Below are 25,510 nucleotides of genomic sequence, written 5' to 3'. Positions count from 1 at the left end.
ATCTCAGAGACGTAGTTCTAAAGTTAGGCCATGCAATTGACATCCTCTTACAGCATAATGATATTCAGACCATAAATCGATTTCCCAGGAAGAACAGAAAACAAGGTTCGCCACGACCGGCACCAGTCATAGTTCGTCTGACAAGCAAGGCTACAAGCGACAATCACATAAAAGCCAGCAGACTGAAAAAACCAGTAGTCAAGGATTTAAATGCATCGCAAGACAATACGCCAATCTTTCTATCTGAGTATTTAACACCTTTCAATCAGAATCTTTTGTACCAAGCAAGAAAGGAAAAAACAGAAAAAAAGTATCAATTTTTATGGATCAAAGACGGCAAAATATTCTTTAGAAAGTCACAGACTTCAAAGTCTATACAAATAAAAAGCTCGGAAGATATAGACAGGTTGCCAAAGTGAAACAAAAGACTCTAATTTAGTTCAATAAGAAGATCTCAACACAACAAAAATGAATGTGAACCATCAGATAGATGTAATTACACCAGAATACATCAGTAATTGTACTTTCGAATCTCTTGATGCATGTAAACAAAACACAGTACAAGCGAGAGGTCTCTCAATCTTGCATATTAACATCAGAAGCATCCGAAAACATTGGTTATTATTACAGGCTTATCTGAGGAATTACACCGATATTATTGATATATTAATTATTACAGAAGTATCCATAACTAATGACGAAGCGACTGCTTTCCAAATTCCAGGCTTCCAACAACATAGATCATGCCGCCAAACAAGAAGAGGGGTGGAATACTAATATTTATGAAACAAAAATTAATAGCAAAAGAAATGGCCTATCAGTTTGAGCATGCTGAAACCCTCTGCCTCGAAATCATTAATACCACGAATACACAGCATCCCATAATACTAAATGCTATTTACAGGCCACCCAACCCAAACATGATAAAATTCTTACACGAACTCAATTGCTGGCTTTCAAGCCAAGAAATATGCTCAACCGAATACCTAGACACACTATCCATGTACAATCTAATACCAACAATAACATCATGTACTAGAGAAGAAATATTCGGAAATATTATCACTGCCTCCTGTCTAGACCATATAAACGTCCGAGCATCACCAAATAGTTACACTGCATCAGTCATAAAGTGCAAAGTAGCAGACCATTACTTCACCGCTCTAAACCTGCACACCAAGACAATACCCATGCAATGTCCCACAGAAGAAAAACGACAGAAAACAATAATAGACGAAGAAATAGTCAACCACGAAATAAGAAAAACAGACTGGGAACACCTGGCATCAGATTCAGCAGATATCTTATACAACAACATTAAACTCACACTGCAGGGAATATATAAGAAAGCTACAAAGAAAGTCCGAATTCGATCAAAAACAACACAAAATCCTTGGATAACATAAAACTTAATCCTAGAAATACACAGAAAGGACGCTTTATGGAAAGAATTAAAGCGATATCCAAATAACACAACTTTAAAAACTGAATATAAGATAACAAGGAATCGCCTTACAACACAAATCAGAAATGCAAAAAGAAGCTACTACAGAGACAAACTAACCTCCGCACAAAACAACATGAAACAAACCTGGCATCTGATTAATGAGATGCTAGATTCTGTTCCCAACACCACTGCCTCCGAGCTTCATGAAAGACGCAAAACCTATCCAACAACTAGCAAATGACTTTAACCAATACTTTGCAGACTCCATCCAAGAACTTCACAGAAATATTCCCCCAATCAAAAAACGAGACCCTCCACTTGGACCGCGATCAAAACAGACATTATGGTTCCCAACCATAAAAGAAGCAGAACTTCTCTCAGCAATACATCAAATCAAACCAAACAAAGGCCCAGGAATAGATGGTATCAGACCTAAAGATATAAACCAACATGCAACTAGTTTAAGTCCAACATGCAACTAGTTTAAATCCTACTAAAACTAATAAATAAAATATTTAAAACAGGACAGATACCAAGTATGCTAAAGACCGCCATAATTACACCCATATACAAACAAGGAAAAAGAAATTTAATCAGCAATTACAGACCCATAGCAACATTACCAATTATCAATCAAATTATGGAGCGGATCATACTGAAGAAACTCACAGCATACACTGAGATCTTTAATATTATCCCCAAAACACAATATGATTTTCAGAAAAATAAGGGAACAACATCTCTCTTGGAAGACTTTACAGACGAAATTAATACCGCCTTAGACAAAAACAAAATAGCCATGGTAGTCTTTATAGATTTAACCAAAGCATTCGATACACTTACACATCAAACCTTGGTAGAAAAGCTGAGGCATGTTGGAATAGACGGGCCTCTTCACAGGTGGTTTACAAACTACCTCCAAAACAGAAAGCATATCACACGTATCGGATCAAACCGAAGCAGAGAGCTACCAGTAACCTGTGGAGTGCCACAGGGAGCTGTACTCTCCCCAACTCTATTCAACATTTACACGCACGATATTAATCAGTTACCACTCAAAGGTAAGATATTCCAGTACGCAGACGATACAGCAATAATATCCATCCATAATAACGCAAGCATAGCCCAAACAAATATGCAACATGATATAAATATGATCATAGACTGGCTCACAAAAAACTCCATACACTTAAACTCAGAAAAGACAAAATTAATGATATTCAGAAATCCACTGACTCGACCAGTTGATAACAAATATATAACCATCCAACATCCACTTTCCAACACAAAAAACACACAGAACAGCAAAACCACTACAATCACTCAGGTTGAAACAATACGATACCTTGGAATTTACCTCGATGCAGATATGAACTGGAATAGCCATATAAAACATCTACACAACAAACTCCGAACAATAAGTGGCAAACTCTACAGATTAAAAGACATAGTTCCCATACTCCTAAAAACACTAATATACAAAGCCCTATGCCAAAATATACTAAGATACGCTATAACAACGTATGCTTTCTGTGCACCCTACAAATTAAATAGATTAATGTCGCTACAGTACAAAATGACAAAACTGATCTTTTGCGAACAAAGAGAAAATCACGACCTTATAAACATTGCAATGGCAGAACACAAAATACTGACAGCAAAACATTTATGTCACTATGCAGCCTTGCTAAAACATTATTTCGATGCCAACTACAGGACAGTTAGAAATACATACCGTATAACAAGACCTCAGACTACTAATTATATCACATATAAATACAATAATCACTACGGAGAGGCCACGCGAAACTTCTACATCCCAGACATGATAAACAAATTACCTTTTGAATACAGAAACCTTACAAACTACAATAGCCTGAAAAGAGCTCTAAGGACATACTACGAACAAGAAACCCGCACCCAAAATACCATACAAACTTAATGAAACACAATATATTCGCTCAGGCTTCCAGTTCAGCGACGCATCAGTACAATTTATTGTGTGTGTGTGTGTGTGTGTGTGTGTGTGTGTGTGTGTGTGTGTGTGTGTGTGTGTGTGTGTGTGTGTGTGTGTGTGTGTGTGTGTGTGTGTGTGTGTGTGTGTGTGTGTGTGTGTGTGTGTGTGTGTGTGTGTGTGTGTGTGTGTGTGTGTGTGTGCGTGCGTGCGCACGCGAATTTCTCAATCATAGATTCCGTAGCATCCTAACACAGCAAAAAAAAAAAAAAAAATACATAATAACTAACTGGTGTCATCCTCAGATAAGCTTACATTTAAGCTTCGAGGATGAAAGGAAAAAAAAATTAGTTCTCATCCAAGATGTATCATATGTAACCAAATGCATGTAATGTACGTATCACAAGAAAACCAATGTATGTATTATATGTAAACCAATGTACGTAATGTAAATATCACATGTAACCAAATGTAAGTAATGTATCATATGTAAACAAATGAATGTAATGTATATAATAATTGTAACAAATGTATGTAATGTATATAATAACTGTAACAAATGTATGCAATGTAAAAAAAAATATATATATTTTAAAAGTAAATCATGAGTTTACACCGTATGTTTGTGAAAATAAGGACACATAATATTCAGATTGCATATGTGTAAATACTGTTGTATAATCACACCTTTTCAAATTGGAAAAAAAAAAAAAAATAGTAAACCACAACATGTAATATTATACAACTTATGTAACTCTGAACAATATAATTGTAAATTATTATTATGATTGTTATATATAAAAAAAACTGTTATCATCATTACTATTTAAATCTCATTATATGTAGCACAAAGTGCTGAACGTTGTAAAATAATATACTGAATAGATGATCATTGTACATATGTAAATATTTGAAAGAACAAAAAAAAAAAAAAAAAAAAAAAGACAGAGAGAGAGACCTCGAGGGAGTCAGGGTCTCATCGAGAGAGACCACGTACTACACCCACCCGCTATTATTCTTATTCTTGAATTCATTCACACTGCTTGCACGCACAACATCCAATGCAATCCATTGGATGTTGTGCGTGTTGTGCATTGGATCACGCACCACCCTATGAGAGAAAAATCTAGCCCTCACTCTGCTTGTCCCTTCCCCACCCTCCATAAATTGAAAATTAGTGCATCAAATGCTTTTATTAGATCAATAAAAACAACTGCTACTATTCAGTTTATCTAACGCAGCATTTAGTAGGTCTGTGAAGTCTTGAATGTTGTTGTTGTTCTTTTAAAAGCCATATTCTGTAGGAGTTTCATACGGAGGTAGGGGATTTTTCCACCCGGAAGCTTGGGTTTTTCGTTCCCGAAGTAAACCGGCCCGTGAACACACGCTTCTACAGACATAGGACACCTCCTGGAATAAGGAGTAACCAACGTATTCCGTAGGATTTCGGTTCCGAATACCTGCGCGGTAAAATGTATAGGAGAGGGTTCCGTGAGCGTAAATTAAGATAGGAGAGGGTTCTGTAGGAGGACAAAGTCTGACTGTCCCTCCTCGTAGTGCCCTCTGAATGATCTAAACAGCAGCATTTTTTTCCCCATCATGGAGACAAATTTCCTACTCCCCATATTCTGTTTTCGGAATGATGTGGGATGGAGAGTTTCTTATATAGAATGTACTCCATAATTTGGTTGATTACCAACCATGTTGCGTTATGGTTAATAAAATCTTTAGCATGTCGGGATCGATAATAAACTTCTAATTATTATTATTTTATTATTATTTATACGGATACTCCATGGAGTCAAAAGATTCAACGTGGGAGACCCACACTATCCATTAACACTAATTACAACTCTGTGTGCAATTTCTTCTTCACTGACCAAAAAAAAAACGAAAACTAAACAAAAACAATTATTCATATAAATCAGGTGGATATTAAATTCAGTATTTTATATATTTTTCCCCCACGATATATATATATATATATAAGCCTTTTCTCGACCGGTTCCCGAGTTAGTCGATCTCTGGCACGGACAAGCTGGTTTTTTCTCCCGGAAACTCGGGTTTTTCGTCCCGTAAACTCAAGAAAATCGACCGTAGAACCCACATTATTTCAGACATTAAATATGCTGTGTTAGGGTTTGGGACCACGAGATGGCGGCACATTTGAGCCGTCTCTTTTCACTGTGTACCGCTTAATTAGTGATAGCCTTGGGCCATCTATCTCTGATTGGTACCAGTGGAGATTGAACTGTCCACTCAGTCTCCAAAAGTTAGATAGGGCTAAATGGCCTCGCCTACTCCCCATATACGGGAATAAAAAAGCGTTAGCTGATTTATATATATATATATAGTAAACATTTATTAATTTTGCAACTAACGAAGTCTGGAAATACAGTATTTCTATTATATTGCAAAATACATTAATCTGAAACGAAATCTGGTGTTATAGTAGGTGGCGCTGCACGTGAAAATACAAATTACCGGTAGAGATGGAGGGTGTTAGTGCGAGAAACAATTTGTCTGTTGGAAGGAGAGAGATGCTTCGAATGGAATATAGTGGCGATGATTATAATTTTATTTCAGTTAATTTAAATAAAAGAAGGCTTTGAGGATTAGCTTTTTTTTTCTGATTAAGATAACCGTTTTTGGTACCTATGGTTTCATATAAAATGTAAACTTAATGAAGCGTATGCCTTCCCCTTTTATTTCATTTGATCGGTATATTATAACTTTGATTTTGAACGTCTTTTAACAGAGCTGGCAGACTATTCAAAATATTTCGAAAGGTGGAATCCATTACATAGGATTTGCCCCAGCATTTTTTCATACTGCAAATATCTTCCCTTTTCCACCTTCTGCTGGAAACAGGAGAACGCAAATATGCCGGGTACTGCAGCTGATGATTTTTATGGTCCCAAGGAAGTCGTGTTGCACAATGGCATTCGAATGCCGATTCTTGGCATTGGTGAGCAATGTTTTAGATGTTATAATTGAGTGAATTCTTCTACTTGAATATTAGATTATACGTTCACTACATTGCTATTTTATATACTTAAGAAAAAAAAGTAATAATGACCTTTAAAGATCATCATTTAATAGACGCGATTGATCACCGTGCCTAGTTTTAAACTGGAGTTATTAAAACTTCCCGTCTTGTATGATGTATTCTGTAAATATTAACTAATAATATTATCATCGCTTTCGATTGCCATCAGAGGTTGAGTTAACAGAATTAGAAAAACTTTATTTTCTGTATTATGTATTTATTTTTAGTATTTCCCCCTCCTGCCATGAGCGCTAGTAGTATTTCTAAATGAAACTGATAATACTTGGAGTTAAGCTTATGAGAATTAGCAAATTGATTGTAGTTTCACTAACTAGTTGTTTTACCATCAGGTACTTCTCATAGTGGTGGATACTCGCATTCAGCTATTGTGTATGCATTGAAACATTGTGGTTACAGACTTATTGATACCGCTAAGCGGTATGGCTGTGAAGAACTATTGCATTTGGCAATTGAGGTGAGTTGAAATTATACGAAGTCTTAGTAACTTTTCTATTGATATTTTAAGCTCGTGAAACAATTTATCATTATATTAAAATATGGAAGAATTGAGGTGTTTAAGATGTTATAACTGAGTGAATTCTTAAACTTGAATATTAGATGATACATCTCACTACATTGCTATTTTATATACTTAAGAGAAAAAGTAATAGTGACCTTTAAAGATCCTTGTCATTTAATAGATGCGATTGATCATTGTGCCTAGTTTTAAACTGTAGCTATATGATAGTATTTAAAAAAAAAAAAAAGTTATGCATATGTAGTTTTAAAACAGTTGATTACAGAACCACTCCACCTAATGTGAAATGTGATTACACCATGTTGAAGATTCAGTTGCTACAAAATAGATGTAAGAACAGTATTCTCAACAAAATTATAAATGCTGAAGACTATTTGTTCAGGTTGTGGAAATCAGTAATGAGTCAATGAAAAGAATCAGGAGTGTTAAACAAAATATATGTTAAGGATATAACTGTCAATATAAGTAAGGAGGTATATGTGTGTGCGTATATATATATATATATATATATATATATATATTATTCAAAAGTTTTAATGACTGATACTGAGAGATAAAGAGATGACATGGTATATTTGAAAAGATACTACTAGTTTCGTTGAATTGATCAACATCTTCAGGTATCACAATCAAAGAAATATATAAAAAATTACAGAGACTTAAAATTGCATTAACAGAAACAAGTACAAAAGACAGTAGCGTGTTTTAGCGTGTAAACAAGCTATCTTTTGTACTTGTTCTGTTAATGCAATTTTAAGTCTGTAATTTTTTATATATTTCTTTGATTGTGATACCTGAAGATGTTGATCAATTCAACAAAACTAATAGTATCTTTTCAAATATACCATGTCATCTCTTTATCTCTCGGTATCAGTCATTAAAACTTTTGAATAATATTTCCCACCGAGTAAGATGAATTATAATAATAATATATATATATATATATATTTTTTTTACTAAAAGTGCCTTTTTAAATCTTAATTCTTAAGTTTAAAGGTGTTTATATTAAGATACTGTTAATAATTTTCTGGTCAGATTGACAAAGTGGATACTTTTTTGGTTTACAATGTTTCGTTGTTGGGAGTCTCATAAAAGTAACTTAAAAAACCATCAGCTATTCATAACCTGTTTTGAATAGCTTTAATTGCTTGGTGATATCAATTAATACATGTGTTCAGTAATACATTCAAGCAGGTATTTTAAAAATATTAATTACAAATATCTATTATATTAATGAGTGTTGCAGGTGAGGTAAAGGTTAGAATAATCCAGAAACCCTCTGTACAGAACAAACATAACTTTTATTTTATTTTATTTTTTTATGATAAACTAACTTTTTCAAGCCACCTGTGCTTTGCAAGGAAAATAGCTTGCCAGCCTGGTTGGCTGAGTGGTTAGCATACCCGCTCTTCAACAGGATGTGGGTTCGAATTCCACCGTGGGCATGGATGTTTGTGATTTGTCTTTAGGTGGGAGAAGAATGTCATCGCCTGGTGTGAGACCATCTCCTCACTTATTGGAGACCTGAAGTGGCTTGAAAAAGTTCCTTGTTTGGTCTGTACAGCAGGGTTTCCAGGCTATGTGAAAAATAAATTAAAAATACAAAAAATATATAAAATTGATAAAAACAGATGAAAAAAATTCACAAAACATCAATGACCACAGTGAGCATTTTTGCATAATGGGATATTGTGGGAAAACAAGTATGTTAACCACTGGCCATCCAAGTTGTTCAACTTAGAGTATATCGAACATTTCAGTTTTGGAATTATGCTCTTTTTTTTTTAACTTTAAATTAAAAATTTCATTTAAGATTTAAATTTTTAAATATTTTAAATATAAATATTTAAATAGTACATTAATTTATTTAATAAATTATTTTGAAGTTAAAATGTAAATTTCATTGCCCAATGTGGCTGGAAAAGTTCCATGTTTAGTCCCCAGAACCAGAGTTTTCAGATCTTCCCGAGTTATCTAATCTTTTCTAATCTTTAGCTGTTCATGGTACTGATCTATAGGTTTACATCCTTTTCTTGAATGGAATTCACATAAACTACCTGGAAAAATCACTACAAACAGAAAAAAATGCATAAGTGGACAAAAAAAAAAAAAGAAACATGAATCACAGTGGAAGTTTTAAAACACCTTTTGCTACAAGTTGCCATCACATGCATTGCTTTAGAGCAGTGTTTCTTAGGAAAACTTGTGGCTAAATCATTCAATACAAAGATTGGCATAATACTGTCTTTCACTCTCCTTTAAGCCAGGGAAAGATTCTGATCTCTAATTAATTATTCTGCTGACTAAAAAAAAGACTTTAGCTTAAGCTAGTTCAACAGAGCATATTTGCATAACGGACTACAGGTATGACTTGTTAATTGATCAACTGTGTGCCATGATTAGATATGTGACTTACGACACAAGTAATACTGCTTTATAAAAAATCTCAAGTTTAACTGCTATCCATCATAACATTTGGAAATAAATCTTGATAGCAAAGTTTAGTAAGTAAGACTTATTTTATGTAGAACTCTGCCAAATTAGGTAACTATATTAAATAAGCTTTGTTTACTAAATTATTTCTTTTAATTATGAGGAGCTACATTTTTATGATACCCACTCCCCAAAAGGTTATAAACCGATAGTAGTACATTAGTAGTGTGTGGACTGAGGATTTTTTCTATTTTTATTAATTATTGTATTTTTTGTGTTTACATAATCTGGAAACCTTGCTCCAGAGACTAAACATGAAATTGTTTTTAAGCCACTTCAGGCTCCAACAAGTGGTGCAGTGGTCTTACATCAGGTAAGTAATGAAATTCATCTCTCACTAAACACAATTATAAACATCATTGCCCACAACAGGATTTGGACTTGCTGCCCATTTAGTTGGAGAGCAGATAAACTAACCACTTGGTCAACCAGGCTATTGAATCTTTGAATCAGAAATCTTATGTTCGTATAGTTCTTTTATAATCTGAAGAAAATTATAATTGAAATTCCTTCTTATAGCTATTATTATGAATGTTTCTCCATGGAGTTTAAGAGTCCAAGGAAGGGACTCCTTTTAGTCACTCGCATTGAAACACTTATATATTTCCTTTATCACATTTACCTTAATAAACTTCTCATGGTAATCCATTCCACACACTTGCCACATAAAGAAACTGGACCTCACATGCTTCCTACCCACATCTTTAGTTAGCTTCCAGGGATAACCCTGGGTTCTATCCCCACTTGCTATAAACTGCAGAATCACTTATATTTATACTGAATGATCCCTTTACTAACTTGTATGCTTCTGTCATGTTTTCCTTCCTCTATCTATTCCTCAACTCTGAAGAACACATTCTCTGTCTTTCCTCATATGTGCAGTTTCATAGGTATCTGATTTTGAATCTTTTTGTCTTCATCTGAGCACTGCAGTCATCTCATGTGATGGCTTAACCGCCTTAGTGATATTGGCCCTAAACTTTTAACTCCATCTACCATCATCCTCCAGGTCTTCTCTAGTTTTTTTGATCACTTATAGCAAATTAAAATTAATAGACTTCATGTGCTCAGTTCAAAATGCATGACCTTGCACTATGCATTATTGAACTGATGTCATTTGCTCACAGAATCAGTTTAAGATTAGCCTGCAAAAATTATTGCCCTTCCTAACTTTGCACCATAAGCAACTAATTGCATTTTACTATTCAAACAAACTCCATATCATTAACATACAAATTAAACAATAGTGGTGGTCCAAGTACAGTGTCCTTTGGTACTCTATTGATCACCCTCTTTCTCTTATTTGGCATTTCCATACATTCTTTCTGATATGTCAGTTGCTCTACTGTCTATGTCGCAGTGTATTTTGCATATCCCCTACCCTTCCTTGAAGTTCATATGACCTTTCATGTGAAATCTTATCATGATGATGATGCAGAAAATTCCAGAAGTGTCATGTATATCCATTTTCTCTTATTGAACTCTGCTGTCATTCATATTATAGAATATGAGCAGATTGCCAAAGCAGGCATATTGTTCTCAATACAGATCCAAGTGCTTTTGTACCACATGGGTGGTCAAGGAGGGAATGTACTGTATCTAGTACTCGCTAAACAGCCTTCTCATTCCATTTGGGTTAATGATCACAGTACTCTTTGTTGGAATATGCGTTATGAAGTTAAATCTTTCAAGTTTTAATTTTTCCAAGAGAAAAGTATGAGGATCTGAGAGAACACTTAAGGAAACTAAGTTGGAGTACGACATTTAGTGGATTAAATGTTAATGATAAATGGGAATTGTTCAGGGAAGCTGCAAACAGCTCTATACCATTTAAAACATATTTCTGGAAACATTCCAAAATGAACTGAATGTTTCTCTAAATGAGGAGGAAGAAAACAGGATAATTATAGACTTCTGACATTGTTAGTTATAATTATAATAAAGTCATTTGTAAAATCCTTAAATGTACAAGACTTGAAAAAGCAGCAGATTATGAAAACGTTGGCTAGGTAGGGCTAAGGAAAGAAATAAGGAATTATGCATCTTTATTATAAAAAGGTAAATTGGATTGATCCTTCAGAGGAGCAGATGGAATATTATTAACAAATCAAAAAAGATGGCAAATGTTTTAAATCATTTTTTTTGCAAATGAATCTACTCTGTATGTAGGTATTAAACTTAAATTTTGGTTAATTGAGAATGAACTTAATGGAGGGAGAAAAAGCAAAAAGCAAGTGTGAAACGTTAAACTCTAGAGGCAGATAGTCTCCCATCATGTTATATCAAGAAAGGTTAAACCGTTAATAATGGGGATTTTGTTACACATGGGGAAGGTTCCAGTGATTTCAAGAAGACCAAATATTACTCCAATCCATAAAGGAAGATCAGAAAGTGATATGGAATCTGTTAACATGCATCCTCAAAGGGTGTACAGAATACCATGATAGTGCTTACATTCTATCTCATCTTCCCCTTGCATGTTAGGCTCAGTTGCCTGTCATGGCCAAGTATCATTGCATTATTCGAAACCTAATTAATGCTCTGATAGGACAGTTAATCCTCTCAGCATAGTGTATTATTGCTATTATTGTGTGTTCTCCTGACTGGTTTGTCTGTTTTGGAGGATGGAAAAAAAAATTCCAGGAGGAAAAACCCTGCCACCAACATATGAGACTGGCTAATTCATCTTCACTTAAAAAATCCTGGTAAAAATTATTCGTATCAGAAATGGGATTTAAACCTAAGTCTTCTAGCTAAAGGACATCATTGAAACTAACTGAGCTACTGAGGCTTAGTACTGTCCAACCACAGATCCGAGACCCTCAGCTGGCAATGTGCCAAGAAGAGTCAATTCATGTTGAAGGGGAGAAAGAAATAAGACGATGTATAAATTTGCTACCAACATGTAAAATCACATGCATAAACGTAAAATTTTCCAACTGTTATACAAGCAAAATAGTTATCACTTTAAAACCTTCAATGTTTATAAAAGAAAAGTTAATTTTCTGACATGTAATAATAAACAATCATCCCACAAGATGGATTGATTACCTTATTATCGGAATGGATTCTCCTTCTGAAATGCGCAGAAGTGTTGAAGGGTCTCGCATCTGTGGGTATACAGTACTTATGCAATTAACTTTACATTATTACTATCAATGATTTTCCTCCAGATTAATATGATTTATCAGGACTACAGTTATTGTCAGATCTTATTTGTCTTTTAATACACTTCTGTTATAAAGAAATAAAAAGAATTCAGGGAAGCTGGGCAGCTTTTGACAAACAAACTGAAAAAGTTCCTGTGTAATAAAGTAAAACATAAAAATAGAGCTAAACTTTCCAACTAGTGTGTCATCCCTGTTATGACATAGGGATATGTCATAACAGGGATATTGACCATATTATGACAGAAACACGGTCAATTACCTAACAAATGCTTGACAAAATGAGGAAAACTGACCATAAAATGTAGAGAGCTAAACATCAGACTAAAAGACAGAGAAGGAAAATATAAGAAAATAAGTGTACTGTTGGACATAGGAGAAGAGATTTTACAATGGAAATAGGCAGGATATATTACATGTATGAAAAATGCTGGACAATCACCCATTGGCATCTATGTAATCGAAGACAAATACCTGAATGATGAGAAAGAGAGAGAGAGAAGATGGAATCTGTTAGATCTTTTGAGGATTCTTGCATCAGGAAGCCTTCAATACAGAAAGATAGACAAATGGTTATAAAAAGGGATTGAAAAAACAATGCACTTCTAAATGTATCAGCTCACCTAGATCTTGCCCTTCTTCGAGGTTTTTTTTTATCCTGGCAACAAACATGTTTTGCTAACCTTTCCTTTTCCATTCTGTTTGTGACCACACCATCTTATATTAGCTTTGCTTATTCTTCATATGATTCTGCCATTGAAATAGTTGTTCACTCCACTAATTTTTTCCAGAAACTTTCATATCTGGTCTCTAGTCTTTGATTTTTAGCATAACTTTCATATTCATAAGTTCAAATTGTTTTGAACTTTCTTGTATATTGCTAGTTTTGTGTTTTGGCCATTTTCTCTCATATTCGATATAAATTTATTCGATTCTCTCCAGCATACTGGCTTTGCTTTTTGCATTGTCTTTAAGTTCCTGATATGTGCCTGCTAGGGATGTACAGGATGCTAAGATAATATTATGTTCTTAAGTTTACATTATTACTAACTTCCTATTAACCATTTTCCTCCAAATTAGTCTTATTTGTCAGGACTAGTATTGTCAAATTTTATATTTTGCTCTTCTAAGGCATTTCTAACTGCATCAAATTCATGAAAATCTTGGTCATCCTGTGAGTCTTTTTCCTGTCATTCTTGCATCAAATACTTGTTTTGCTAATGTTTCTTCATTAAGTGACCATATACCACCCTAGATTAACTCTCTTTACACATTCCTAAATGCTAACAATATCAAGTACCTTCCTGATATCTCTCATTTTTAATGATTCTGCCATTGATGCCATCTGTCACTCTCCCAATTTTTCTCAGAATTCTCATAACTGTGGTTTCCAGTCTTAGATCAAGTGTTTTATTTATAACCCAACTCTCAATATCTAAATTAAAATTGGTCTGAACAGATTGTCGCGTATGAACTATTTTGCTATTTTGATTAATTTCTTTCTTATCCCATATAAATTTAGTTGTCTATCATATTAGCTTTGCTAATTCCATTCTCTTTTTCCCATATTTAATTTGCTGTTTGCTAACAATGTTTTCTATATTCATTTAGTCAAGTTAGTTATTTGGTTTGCACTGTAGTAAAAACAGGTAAATTTACTCTAAGGCCACCAACAATAAATTCATTGGAATAGAATATAAAATGCATTGTAGCATATCATCTATTATAACAAGTTATTCCTTTGGTCTGTTGACTGCTGTCATGTAATGCAAATGGTATTCTGCTAATGAGCTAGCTCATTTGGTGCCATTATTGTAAAATAATCAGTTTACTTTTGATTCAAAATCAGGATGTTTTGTTATGATATGTACAAACAGACTGTTTGATGCTGTGAAAGTATAACATCACTTTTATCTTAATCAACAAACAAACAACAACTAAAATAATTTTAGTTTGTTGATTGCCCGAGTGGTTAGCGTATCTGCTCTCCAGCCAAAAGGCTATGGGTTCGAATCCCACAATAGGCATCGATGTTTGTGCTTGTCTGTGAAAATACTAATGGTGGACAGTAGATGGCATTGGTGTAGTTGCAGTAAGTTGTAGTTGGTGGAGACAGAGTTGTAGAGTGGGTGCCCTCCCTCGATGAGTCTTTGGACTCCCTTGAGGCATCACGTAATAATAATATTTAATTATGTATAAAATACCATCTTCATGTGTATTTTCTGTTAATAATTATTTTTGTTCTCAATTGGATCTTAACTGGTATATATTATTGTGTGAATCAGCATGAGTTCTACAGTCTTTTCTTGAGTTGCAGGACTAAAATCCAAGAAAAAAGCAGATTTTAAGTATTTAGAGAAATTATAGAATAGTTCCATTGCAAATTATCTCAGAAGAATCTAAGATAATTTGTTGATGAAAATATAGTTATTAATAATGAAAAATGATGTTTAATACCAAATGTCTTGAATAATTATCATAACTGTGGTTGCTATCCTTATTATTATCATGTTGAAATAAGCAATTCAAAAGTAGTTAAAATCTATGCACAGTTAATTTTGCAAAATTTTGATTTCTTTCTGTCAAGAGACATGGATTAAGTTAAGTGTTCTCCTTATGGGTGGATTTGAATACTATCAACGATATGAAAACACATCCTAGGACTTTCCAAATGAAGTTTAGCTGAGATGGAAATTAGAGTTTAGTTTTGGTTCAGCAAAACTAAACTGGCCATCTCAAGGAGTCAAAGGGACTCATCAGTAGAGGGCCATTTAGGCACTCATTCTTAAATACATAACATTTCTCCTTGAACACACTTATCAAAGATGCACTCACATCTAAAGGTAGCCCTTTCAACATACTCGCATACACCACAAGAAGAACCTAGACCTCACACACTTTCTAACATTCTCATTCAGCTTCCATGAATGACTGATTTCTATACTGCTCAAAACAGTTAGGAGATATTCTTGTTATTATTCTTGTTAAAATTATTTCACGCTAAAATATATAATTTGTTAAATTTGTAATAAATATCGATTATTTAAACAATATCTCATCAATTACACCCTATCCATAAGTAAGAAATATTTATTCATGTATAAAGTACCCAATAGTTATAATTATTTGCAGAAATTTATAATTATCTGACAGAAACTAAAATATCCCCTAGTTGTTTTGAGCAGTGTACCTCCAATATGAAAGCTGCAAAATCTCACTTGCTGTAAGATCTTCTTACCAACTTGTGTTTATTCATATTACCTCTCCTCTGTCTATTCCTCAAACTTTGAAGAACACATTCATTAAGTCTGTCCTCCTCATAGGAATAATTCTGTCAGCCAGTTATCATGATGGTTACTTGTTGCTGAATCTTTGCAAATATTCCTCAAATGTCAGGTGATCATATATGTGCATAGTAATCCAGGTTGTAGTCTTATCCATGCCTTGTAAAGTGAAAGAATAACTAATTTCCTTACTCCTGTAAGCAGTGTTCTCTTTAACTTGTCTACAGTAACCCTCTAGCCTCTTTCTCAGTCTAGTTTTCTAGTCTCTTTCTCTGCCTCTAGCTTTGACCCAACAAATTCTCATCTATGTAACTGCCTGTAATGTCTACCAAATTTTTGTTTCATTTAATTTCATCATTAAATTCCTGACACATAAATTCTGGGGGAGGGGGATGTACAGGATCTTATGATAATACTACATGAAAAGTCATATCATTACTAACTTCTTATCAACAATCTTCCTCCAGATTAGATTGTTATCTGTCAACATTACAATATTATCAGATCTTATATTTGTCTTTTAAAGTACTTTTTACTGTATTAATCCACCTACATTTTGGTCTTTCTCTGGGCCTCTTTCCTGCCATCCTAGCAAAGAACACTTATTTACTAATCTTTCCTCTCCCATTCTGTTTAAATGGCCATTCCACCTGAGATTAGCTCTACTAACACATTCCTGAATGCTAACAATGTCAAGTTCTTTCCTAATATTCTCGCTTTTAATATGATACTGGCATTGGTGCCATCTGTTCAGTCTCTTAATCTTTCTTAGGACTCTCTCATATCTGTGGTCTCCAGTCTTTGATCAAGAGTTTTGTTTCTAACCTACCCATCAGATCCATAAGTTAAAATTATTTTGAACACTGTCTTCTATATAGCTAGTTTAGTGTTTTAACTAATCTCTTTTATTCCATATAAATTAATTCAGTTGACTTCCTACCATACCACCTTGCTAATTCTACTATCTATTTCAGAATTTAATTTGCCATCTTCACTAAAAGTTGCCCCTAAATAGCTGAAATGTTTTACTTGTTCTATAGGTTCCCCCATTCAGGATGCAGTTGATTTTTTTAATATTTCTGCCTGTTTTCTTTGTCTTTTAAATGCTGATTTTCATACCAAATTTATTATAGCAGTTATTCAATTTGGTCATGGAATCCTGCAGACTTATCCTGGATTTATTTTGGTATATAACATATCTGCATAAAGTAGAGAGTTGAGATTAACATCTCCAATTTAGATGATGAATAACAGTAGAGATGATGAACACTCTTGTCACACACTTGACTTAACATCAGACCATCTTCCTATATCCCCTTCAACTCTAACTGCTGATTTAAAACTCAAATAGAGATCATATATTACTTGATATAATGCCCCATTTACACCATATAACTGGAGTGTTTTGAACAGCATTCCTCTTGGCAACTTGTCATGTGCCTTTTTCCAGATCTATGAAACTTAAATACAGATCCTTGTTATATTCTCATGATTTCTCAACTATCAGGTCATCTCAAAAGTAATGTCATTTTTTATACTGTAGTTGTTCAGACATGTCTCAGCTTATCTAAATGTGAATTTTTAAAGCTTCATAAGTACCGCTAAACTGAGGTGGCCTCATTCTAAGGAATTCCACCTTTCAAGAAGAACATCATAAGTTATTGTTTAAATAACCCTTTATTACTATGAAGATCACTGAAGAGCACATCATGCTTTATGAGTTTAAAGCAGGCAATAGTGCTGCTAACACTGTAAAAAATGTGCAAGAAGTATATTGCTATAATGTTTTGAATGTGCAAAAGTGCCAGCGATGGTTCCAAAAATTTCGAAAAGGGGGACTTTAGCTCGAAAGACTCCCCTGTCTCTCTTTCAATAGTGATAAGCTAGAAGCTGCTATTGTAAGAAATGCCAATGCAACTGTTGGAGATTTAGCAAAAGATCTTAATTAATCGTTATTGACCATCCATCACCATTTGCAAGAACGTGGAATAGTGTCTAAGCTCAGCAAGTGGGTTCCTCATGAACTGACAAACAGCAATCAAAGAGAGCACATCAACATCTGCACTGCTCTTCATTCTTAGTCTCCATTTTTGAGTCGTGTAGTCACTGGTGATGAAAAGTGGATACTTTACAAGAATATTAAGTGCCGAAGGCAGTGGGTTCATTCAGGAGAATAGGTTAAACCTCAGCCAAAACAAGAAATTCACCCTGAAATTCATCGATCACATGAAAAACTGAAAGAAAACAGTTGTTTTCTGATCAATCAAAAGGGTGTTGTTTTTCACCATGATAACGCACATCCTCATAGTGTGAATCACCTGTACCAAGATTGAGAAATTTGGCTGAGAAAAGCTTCCACATTCTTCATATTCTCCTGATCTTTCGCCTTCCAATTACCACTTATTTTGAAGTTTGCAACATTTCATTAATGATGAACAATGCGATACATTAGAGGCATTGAAATTGCCCGTGTGTGACTTCTTTGCCTCCAGACCCGAATTCTATAGAAATGGTTATAAAACTTTCACAACATTGCAAGAGCGTTATTGATTCAAATGGAGAATATATACTTGATTAAATTAGCAAGTGATTTATCTTTTATATCCTTTCAAAACTTAATGCTAAAAACATTACTTTTAGGATGACCCGATATTTGTCTTAAAGTGAAAATCTGATCTTGACAACATCTGTTTGGCCTGAACCCAGCTTGTTCTTCTCTAAGCCTCTCCTTCACAAATTTTCTTAGCTGTTTCTCAAGAATACTGCATAAATCTTACGAGGAACACTCAGTAGAGAAATTCCTCTAATTCTCACATTCAGCTTTATTCTTTTTTACCCATATATATATATATATATATAGAAAGAGAGAGAGAGAGAGAGATGGGTACTATGAATGCTCTACTCCAGTCATCTGGAATTCGACCCTCTGACCAGGTCTTCTGAATTATGCAGTGTAGCACTGTAAACCCTGTAGACTTCCATATTTTAGCATTTTTGGTTGAATATCATATATTCCATTCGCCTTTCCACATTTCAGGTTTGTGATGGCTTTTTCTACTTCAAGTGTACAGATATATATTCCAGATGGCATTCCTGTTGAGTGTTTTCTACCACCATGCTGTCACTGCTTGTTTCATTTAGCAATCTTTTCAAAGTAATTACTCCATACATCAAGATTATCTTTATCTTCAGTTTTCACATCCCCTTTATCATCTCTGATTCCTTTTACAGTAATCTTTCCTCCAATTCTGAGCTTTTTTCAATAGTTCTATGTTCTTACTAAAGTCTTCCCATGACTTTTGTTTAGCTAATTTTACAAGTGTTTTGCTTTCTTATATTTTTCTCTGTATTCCCTAAGAGCACAAGCTGACTTACTTGCCAGGAACTTTCTTTCAATATGCTTTCTTCTTTTCCTTGACTGCCTCTTTAATGTCATGAGTCCACCACAGAGTTGCAGTTTTTCTGTCCTTGCAGATTACCTCACCACATGCCTCTCTGGCTGACTCAGTTCAAGTTTTGTGGTTTTCCACTGAATCTCTGAGGTTTGGTCTTGTTTTCAAACTCTCAGTTTTTCTTGAATAATGTTTGTGTATTTGAGTCTACAGTTCACATCTGAGAGCTGTTCAAAATTTTCTTACATGCCCTTCTTTTCAATATGAAGTTCAATTTTTATTCTGCTTAACATTAAATGGTGATCACTTCCTATTTCAAATCCTCTTTATACTCTTGTGTCCTGAACTAGTGGGAAAACATCACTGTTAACAATATAAATAGTCGATCAGACTTCTTATTTCTTGCATCTTCTCTCCATATGAATTTGTGCAACTTTTTATGTTGGAACATGGTGTTAGGTGTTACTAATAACTAGTCCATGTCCTGAGCAGAAATCTAGCAGGTACTTACCATTATTATCATCTTTGATCTTTTCTCCAAATTTTCCCAAAACATTCTTACATGTCTGGTAATTATTTCCTACTCTGCTGTTTAGATCTCCAAGGACCAACTTTTCCTTTTTTGTTGTCAGCTGCCTTCTCTAATGCTTCAAAACATTCCTCCACTTTTTCCTTAGTAGAACCTTCTGTTGGACCATAAGCACAAATGTCTCATTGTCTAGTTCCCCATTTTGATATAAGCCCACATCACACTATTTGATATTGCCTACCATTTAAGATTATCTTCATATTTAGTGTTTAATATTATAGCTATTCCTTCTTTCCCCTGATTGTTATTGTCTGAATATAGCATCTTGTATTTGTTGCTTACAAAGATATCACCTGTTTTTGTTTTCTTTGTTTTGGTAACACCTATTATGTTACTCTGGTACTTATCCAATTCTGCTGGTTCCATTTTTTTTTTTTCCATTGATGCTTCATATGTTAATGATGCTAATCTTGATGGCCTTGTGGTGGCCTTGTTTAACAGGGCGATACTCTAGCTGGCATGAAATTCCATCATGTTGTATCATCATTCTGATTTATGGTTTAAGCCAATAAGAATGCAGTTTGGCTGGGTAAATCCCAAATTGCCAGTCTTTCTGCATTTGTTCAGTATCCAAGTAGATACTCAACAGGGTGCACCACAAGAAGGTGAGGATTGCACATCAGGTCAGAAGCCCTGTTTGGTTCTCCCCATTCCCCAAAAGGCCACGTGGAGCAGAGCTCTCCTCCTATTTATCCATCCTTGATCCTTAAGCACCCCTTAATTTTATTTACACTATTAATAATGAAATAGTTCCATGTTTGCCAAGTATTAATTTTATTTACAATTGGCAAAGACAGAAATAATATTCATTATCATTCATCCATATAATCTGTTCAAATCTTCCTTCAGTAAATTCTGTAATAGCTATATTCCTTACCACTCTCCCTAATTTAAGCAACAGCAATTAACTGAATATCACACTCAAGATTCTTCCCACCTCATTATCATTAATAATGATAATGAGGTGGGAAGAATGTGGGCTGGAAAGTTCTGATAAACACCTAGAACAAAAATAATATTAAAGCAACTGATATAACCACAAGAAAGAACATACGAGGATATAAGAATGTAAGAACATAAGTGACCTTCATAACTGTGCTACTAGTATGTTCTTTGTTGTGGTTATATCAGTTGCTTTAATATCATTTTTGTTTTACTTACTATTATAATAATGGAATTGACTCACGTAAAATATTCTTTATTCGTAGAATTTTCGCCTGAGTATCACAGGCATCATCAGTACAGGTACAAAGGCTAATTAAACAATAACTGTTATATTCACAAAGAGCCACCTAAGTAGCTTAGGCTAAATTTCCTTAATTTATTTTAAAAAAAAAATTTTTTTTAATACACACATACACACACACGTGTGTGTGTACGCGCGTGTGTACAATTACAAGTTAGGAAAGATTTGCTGATTTATAGAGTACTATCTCCCACAAGGGGGAAAGACGTAGAAAATTGTATCTGTTTAGGTTTGAGGAGTGAAGTAATGTTTCACATGTTTCTTTGTAAAGCCATTCCATTAGGAACCGACTGACAAACAGGAAGATCTGCTCTGATCCGGTTAGAAGAACACAAGTCATATATCCAGTACCTTGAACCTGAACTAGAGTTCAGTGGAACAAAACAAAAGTAATTCACAAAAGTCAGTTTGTAATGGAATGGTTTTACAAAGAAGCATATGAAACATTACTTCACTCCCCTAACTTAAACAGATCCGATGGTCTACGTCTTTCCCTCCCTTGTGGGAGATAGTACTCTATAAATCAGCAAATCTTTCCTAACTTGTAATTGTATACACACACACACACACACACACACACAACACGTGTGTGTGTGTGTGTATTAAAGATACCAAGTAATTTTATATAAACTTGATTTTAATCCTATTTCCTAAGTAAGCAAACAGACAAGTAAGTCAAGTTTGTGCCTGTACGTAGTGCCAGTCTGAGGCAACTCGTGTAAAGGTGGCATAAGCTCCGATCACTTTCCTTAGAATTTTCCCCTAATGCAAAGCACATTCCCTTGCGGAGAGTATACCCAAGTTAAAAACTTTCTACATATATATATATATTAAAAAAAACATATTATATAAATATATATTACATAATATTTATATAAATATATATTAAAAAAACATATATATATATTAAAAAAACATATATATATATTAACTAAGGTTATTTTTAAAAAAATAACCTTAGCTACTTAGGTGGTGCTTTGTGATTATAACAGTTATTGTTTAATTAGCTTTTGCTCTGTACTAATGATGCCTGTGATACTCGGGCGAAAATTCTACGAATGAAGAATATTTTACGTGAGTTAATTCCATTATTATAATAGTAAGTAATATGTCTACTCACAGTATTTCCTTACTGAAACTTATCGTTTTTGTTCTAAGTCTTTATCAGAACTTTCCAGCCTACCCTCATGTGCATGTTATATAACAGTGACCTAAATCCTATAATATACATTGTTGGTCACCCTTTTCTTCCTCAGATACAACACTACAATGCATTACTTTCTGATATGTCAGTCAGTCACTTTCCCCCAGTCCACGTCAAGTCTATTTTGCACACCTCTCTCTCTCTCTCTCCCTCCCAAGTTTGTATAACAACCTTCAATATGGAATACAATCATATATGTAATTGATAGACACATAACGTTCTTGCTTTATGGCCTTCCTATCTTAACATTAATGCTGCACAGCCCATATATGGCAGTGATGTGCTTTGATTTTGCAATATGCATGTAGGATGTGTGTGTGATTAAAAAAAAAAAAAAAAAAAAAACTCTTCTTAATATGGTTTTTAAATTATTCCATTTTATTTGTGTATCATTTTCTTTTATTACTCTAGTTTTTCATTTATTCTTTTCAAATAGAGATAATTAATACTTCTGCCATCCAAGAGTTGTACATTAAAGGATTTCTGGAGTTTATCTTTGCATTGATTTGACTAATTTCAAACTATCTTGGAGATATTCTCAATTTTCCTTGTAATAAATGATGTATTTCTGCACTGAATACCCTGCTATCTAGTATTGTGTTAAGTGTTTTCTTGTTAGCTATTATATAGTCTATTATACTTTTTAGATTTATTTCTCAAACAAATTTATGACAGTCTTTATGCTTGAAAAAAGTATTAGTAATTTTGAAGTCATATGTAGAGAAATTTAGAAAACTGTCTGTGTTATCCATTTATGTGGAAAGAGGGGAGAAATAGTTCCATTACTTGAAGTAAGCTCCAAGACTGAGATAGCAATTTACTGACCAATCAGCATCTCAGGAGTCATGTTCAAGGTATTGGAGAAGTTGGTTAAGAGCAAAATATAGGAATAGGATACTATGAGTGGGGGGGGATAGCAAGTCATGGCTCAGTAACTTACCTTTTATAATACAGTGAAAGCTAATTATAGGCATGGGTTTCTATGGTTCGAAAGATAGATTCTGGTATTGCGACCACGTATTTATTAAGATAAATAAAAATAAACAAACCCGACAAGTTTCGTATATGTTGTTTGACTTACATCTTCAGGGGTTAAAGGTAACTAAAAGTTTAAACACAAGAAATGAGAAATTACTCATAATAGTCCATTCTATGATGTTATGGCCATCTAACTGTTCATTAAATTAAAAAATCTGAATTCGGAATCTGTGCATGTTATGTTTGAACAATGCTTGGATGTTGTCACGTTCTGCTGTTCACGTTCACACAGTCCGAGGTCTGACTTGGGTATATTTTTTATCGATGCTGACCAAACTTGGTGTAGAATTAGGCCCTGGTTTTTGTTGCATTGCATTGGAATTCTAAGCATATTAGCAGCTTCTTTAAATTTCCTTGTGAAACAGTTTTTTGCAATATAAGACATGTTCATTTTATGCCAGAATACATTATGGCCGGTGGAAGTTGTGTGGGATGCTAGGCCCCTTATTTGTGTTCTCTCCTTTGTTGCACGTCTTTTTGGTGCTTGTTCATACAAATTTGCCCTGATCTTCCCGTGTGGCCTACGTAGCAGATGCCACAGGAAAAATGAATTTTATATACACCTGATTTTTTTAAAGGGGGTGATATGGAGGTTTTGGGGGATGTAGAAATCTTGATATTTTATCTAGTGGAAGAAAAGCAACTTGAATGTTATGTTTGTTTAGTGATTTGGCCAATTTGTCTGTAACATTCTTGATGTATGGTAGCATGACTGCATTCTTGAAATTGTGCTTTTGTGAGATGCTTGCAGGAGGTGTATTGAGGATTTTCTTGATTATCTTGGGTTCAAAACCAGTTTTTTTGAGGATCTGTGTTAAATAACGTAATTCTTCATTTCTCTTTTTTTTCTGTGCTGGAAATATTGTAAGCTCTATCCCTCAAGGTTTTTATTAAACTTATTTTTTGCCTTGGGTGGTGGTGTGAGACTGCATTAAGAAATCTTCCTGTGTTTTCTATAAATGGAGAAAGATAATCCCACCACCCCAGGCAAAAAATAAGTTTAATAAAAACCTTGAGGGATAGAGCTTACAATATTTCCAGCACACATTGGAAATATTGTAATGGAAGCCCTAAGCATCATGCCAAGCACTATTCAACATTTAAGCAATATCTCTCATACTTTGCTTTGAACTCATTCACTGCTCTCCAATCAAAAAATCTAGTCCTCATACGCTTGCTAACCACATTCTTTGTCAATTTCCAAGAATAATCCATAGTTCTCCCAAGACTAAACTGTTCTGAAAATTTCCTCTGTATTAATCTTGTAAAAACTCTTCAGTAATTTGTGTCTCAATCATATCACACCTTTTCTGCTCAGCCAATTTCTGTAACCTTCAAATTTTCAACCTATCCTCATAAAGTACATTTCATAGCCCTGCCACTATTACACTTGGTAATAGTGGCAGGGCTATGATATATAGTGGCCCAAGAACAGTCCTGTGGCATGCCACTAGTCGCAGGCCTTCTTCTGGGCTCTACTCCTGAATAAACTGCTGTCTGGTATCTCTCCAACCACCCTCTTATCCATTTCACTAACTTTATATACATCCGAATATACTGCAATTTACTAATTAGAATTCCATATGGTATCCTGTCAAAAGCTTAGTCACTCACCTCTGAATCCTCTCCCTTCTCATCCCCAAGAAACCCAGGTGACCAGATCTGTGTAGAGTAGTCCAGATGGGATGTTACCAAGGCCCTATAGAGGTATAATAACCTGCTCCTCAGATAATTTGATGAGTTGTTTTAGCCACTTTTGCTATCCATTTACACCCCCCAAATCCCTAGCTGCATCAATTTCCTGGAGTACAGTTCCATTAATATGATATACACAGCTTGTAATCTTTTCATCCCAAAATGCAAAACCTCACACTTTGCCACATTAAACTGATATCCATTCTCCTTTGCCCATACTGCCAGTGTATTTAAATCATCCTGCAAAATTTTAACATAATCTTTATTGAATTATCTCTACCCAATTTTGCATCATTGACAAAAAAACAGAATAGTGCATCTCAGATCATTTCCTGTATCATTAATGTATAAATTAAATAGTGGCCCAAGAACAGTCCTGTGGCATGCCACTAGTCGCAGGCCCTCTTCTGGACT

The 25,510-nt window shown here is 34.4% G+C and overlaps 1 protein-coding gene across 1 annotated transcript in view; it reads left to right on the top strand.

Annotated features, from left to right (window-relative positions):
* The first annotated feature begins 5,922 nt into the window (after positions 1-5,922).
* The window catches only part of LOC150100761 (putative oxidoreductase ZK1290.5), an 82,461-nt gene continuing 62,873 nt past the window's right edge, over positions 5,923-25,510 (top strand). The window contains exons 1-2 of the mRNA XM_090402104.1: positions 5,923-6,369; positions 6,801-6,925. Coding sequence (XP_090258230.1) covers positions 6,285-6,369; positions 6,801-6,925 — 210 coding nt within the window. The 5' untranslated portion in view covers positions 5,923-6,284. The remainder of the gene's footprint in view (positions 6,370-6,800; positions 6,926-25,510) is intronic.

This window comes from Typopeltis vanoorti, chromosome 12 (assembly GCF_054136105.1).
Source record: "Typopeltis vanoorti isolate ZY-2024b chromosome 12, IOZ_Tvanoo_1.0, whole genome shotgun sequence".
Classification (NCBI taxonomy): domain Eukaryota; kingdom Metazoa; phylum Arthropoda; class Arachnida; order Uropygi; family Thelyphonidae; genus Typopeltis; species Typopeltis vanoorti.
This window is presented reverse-complemented; position numbering and strand designations above follow the sequence as displayed.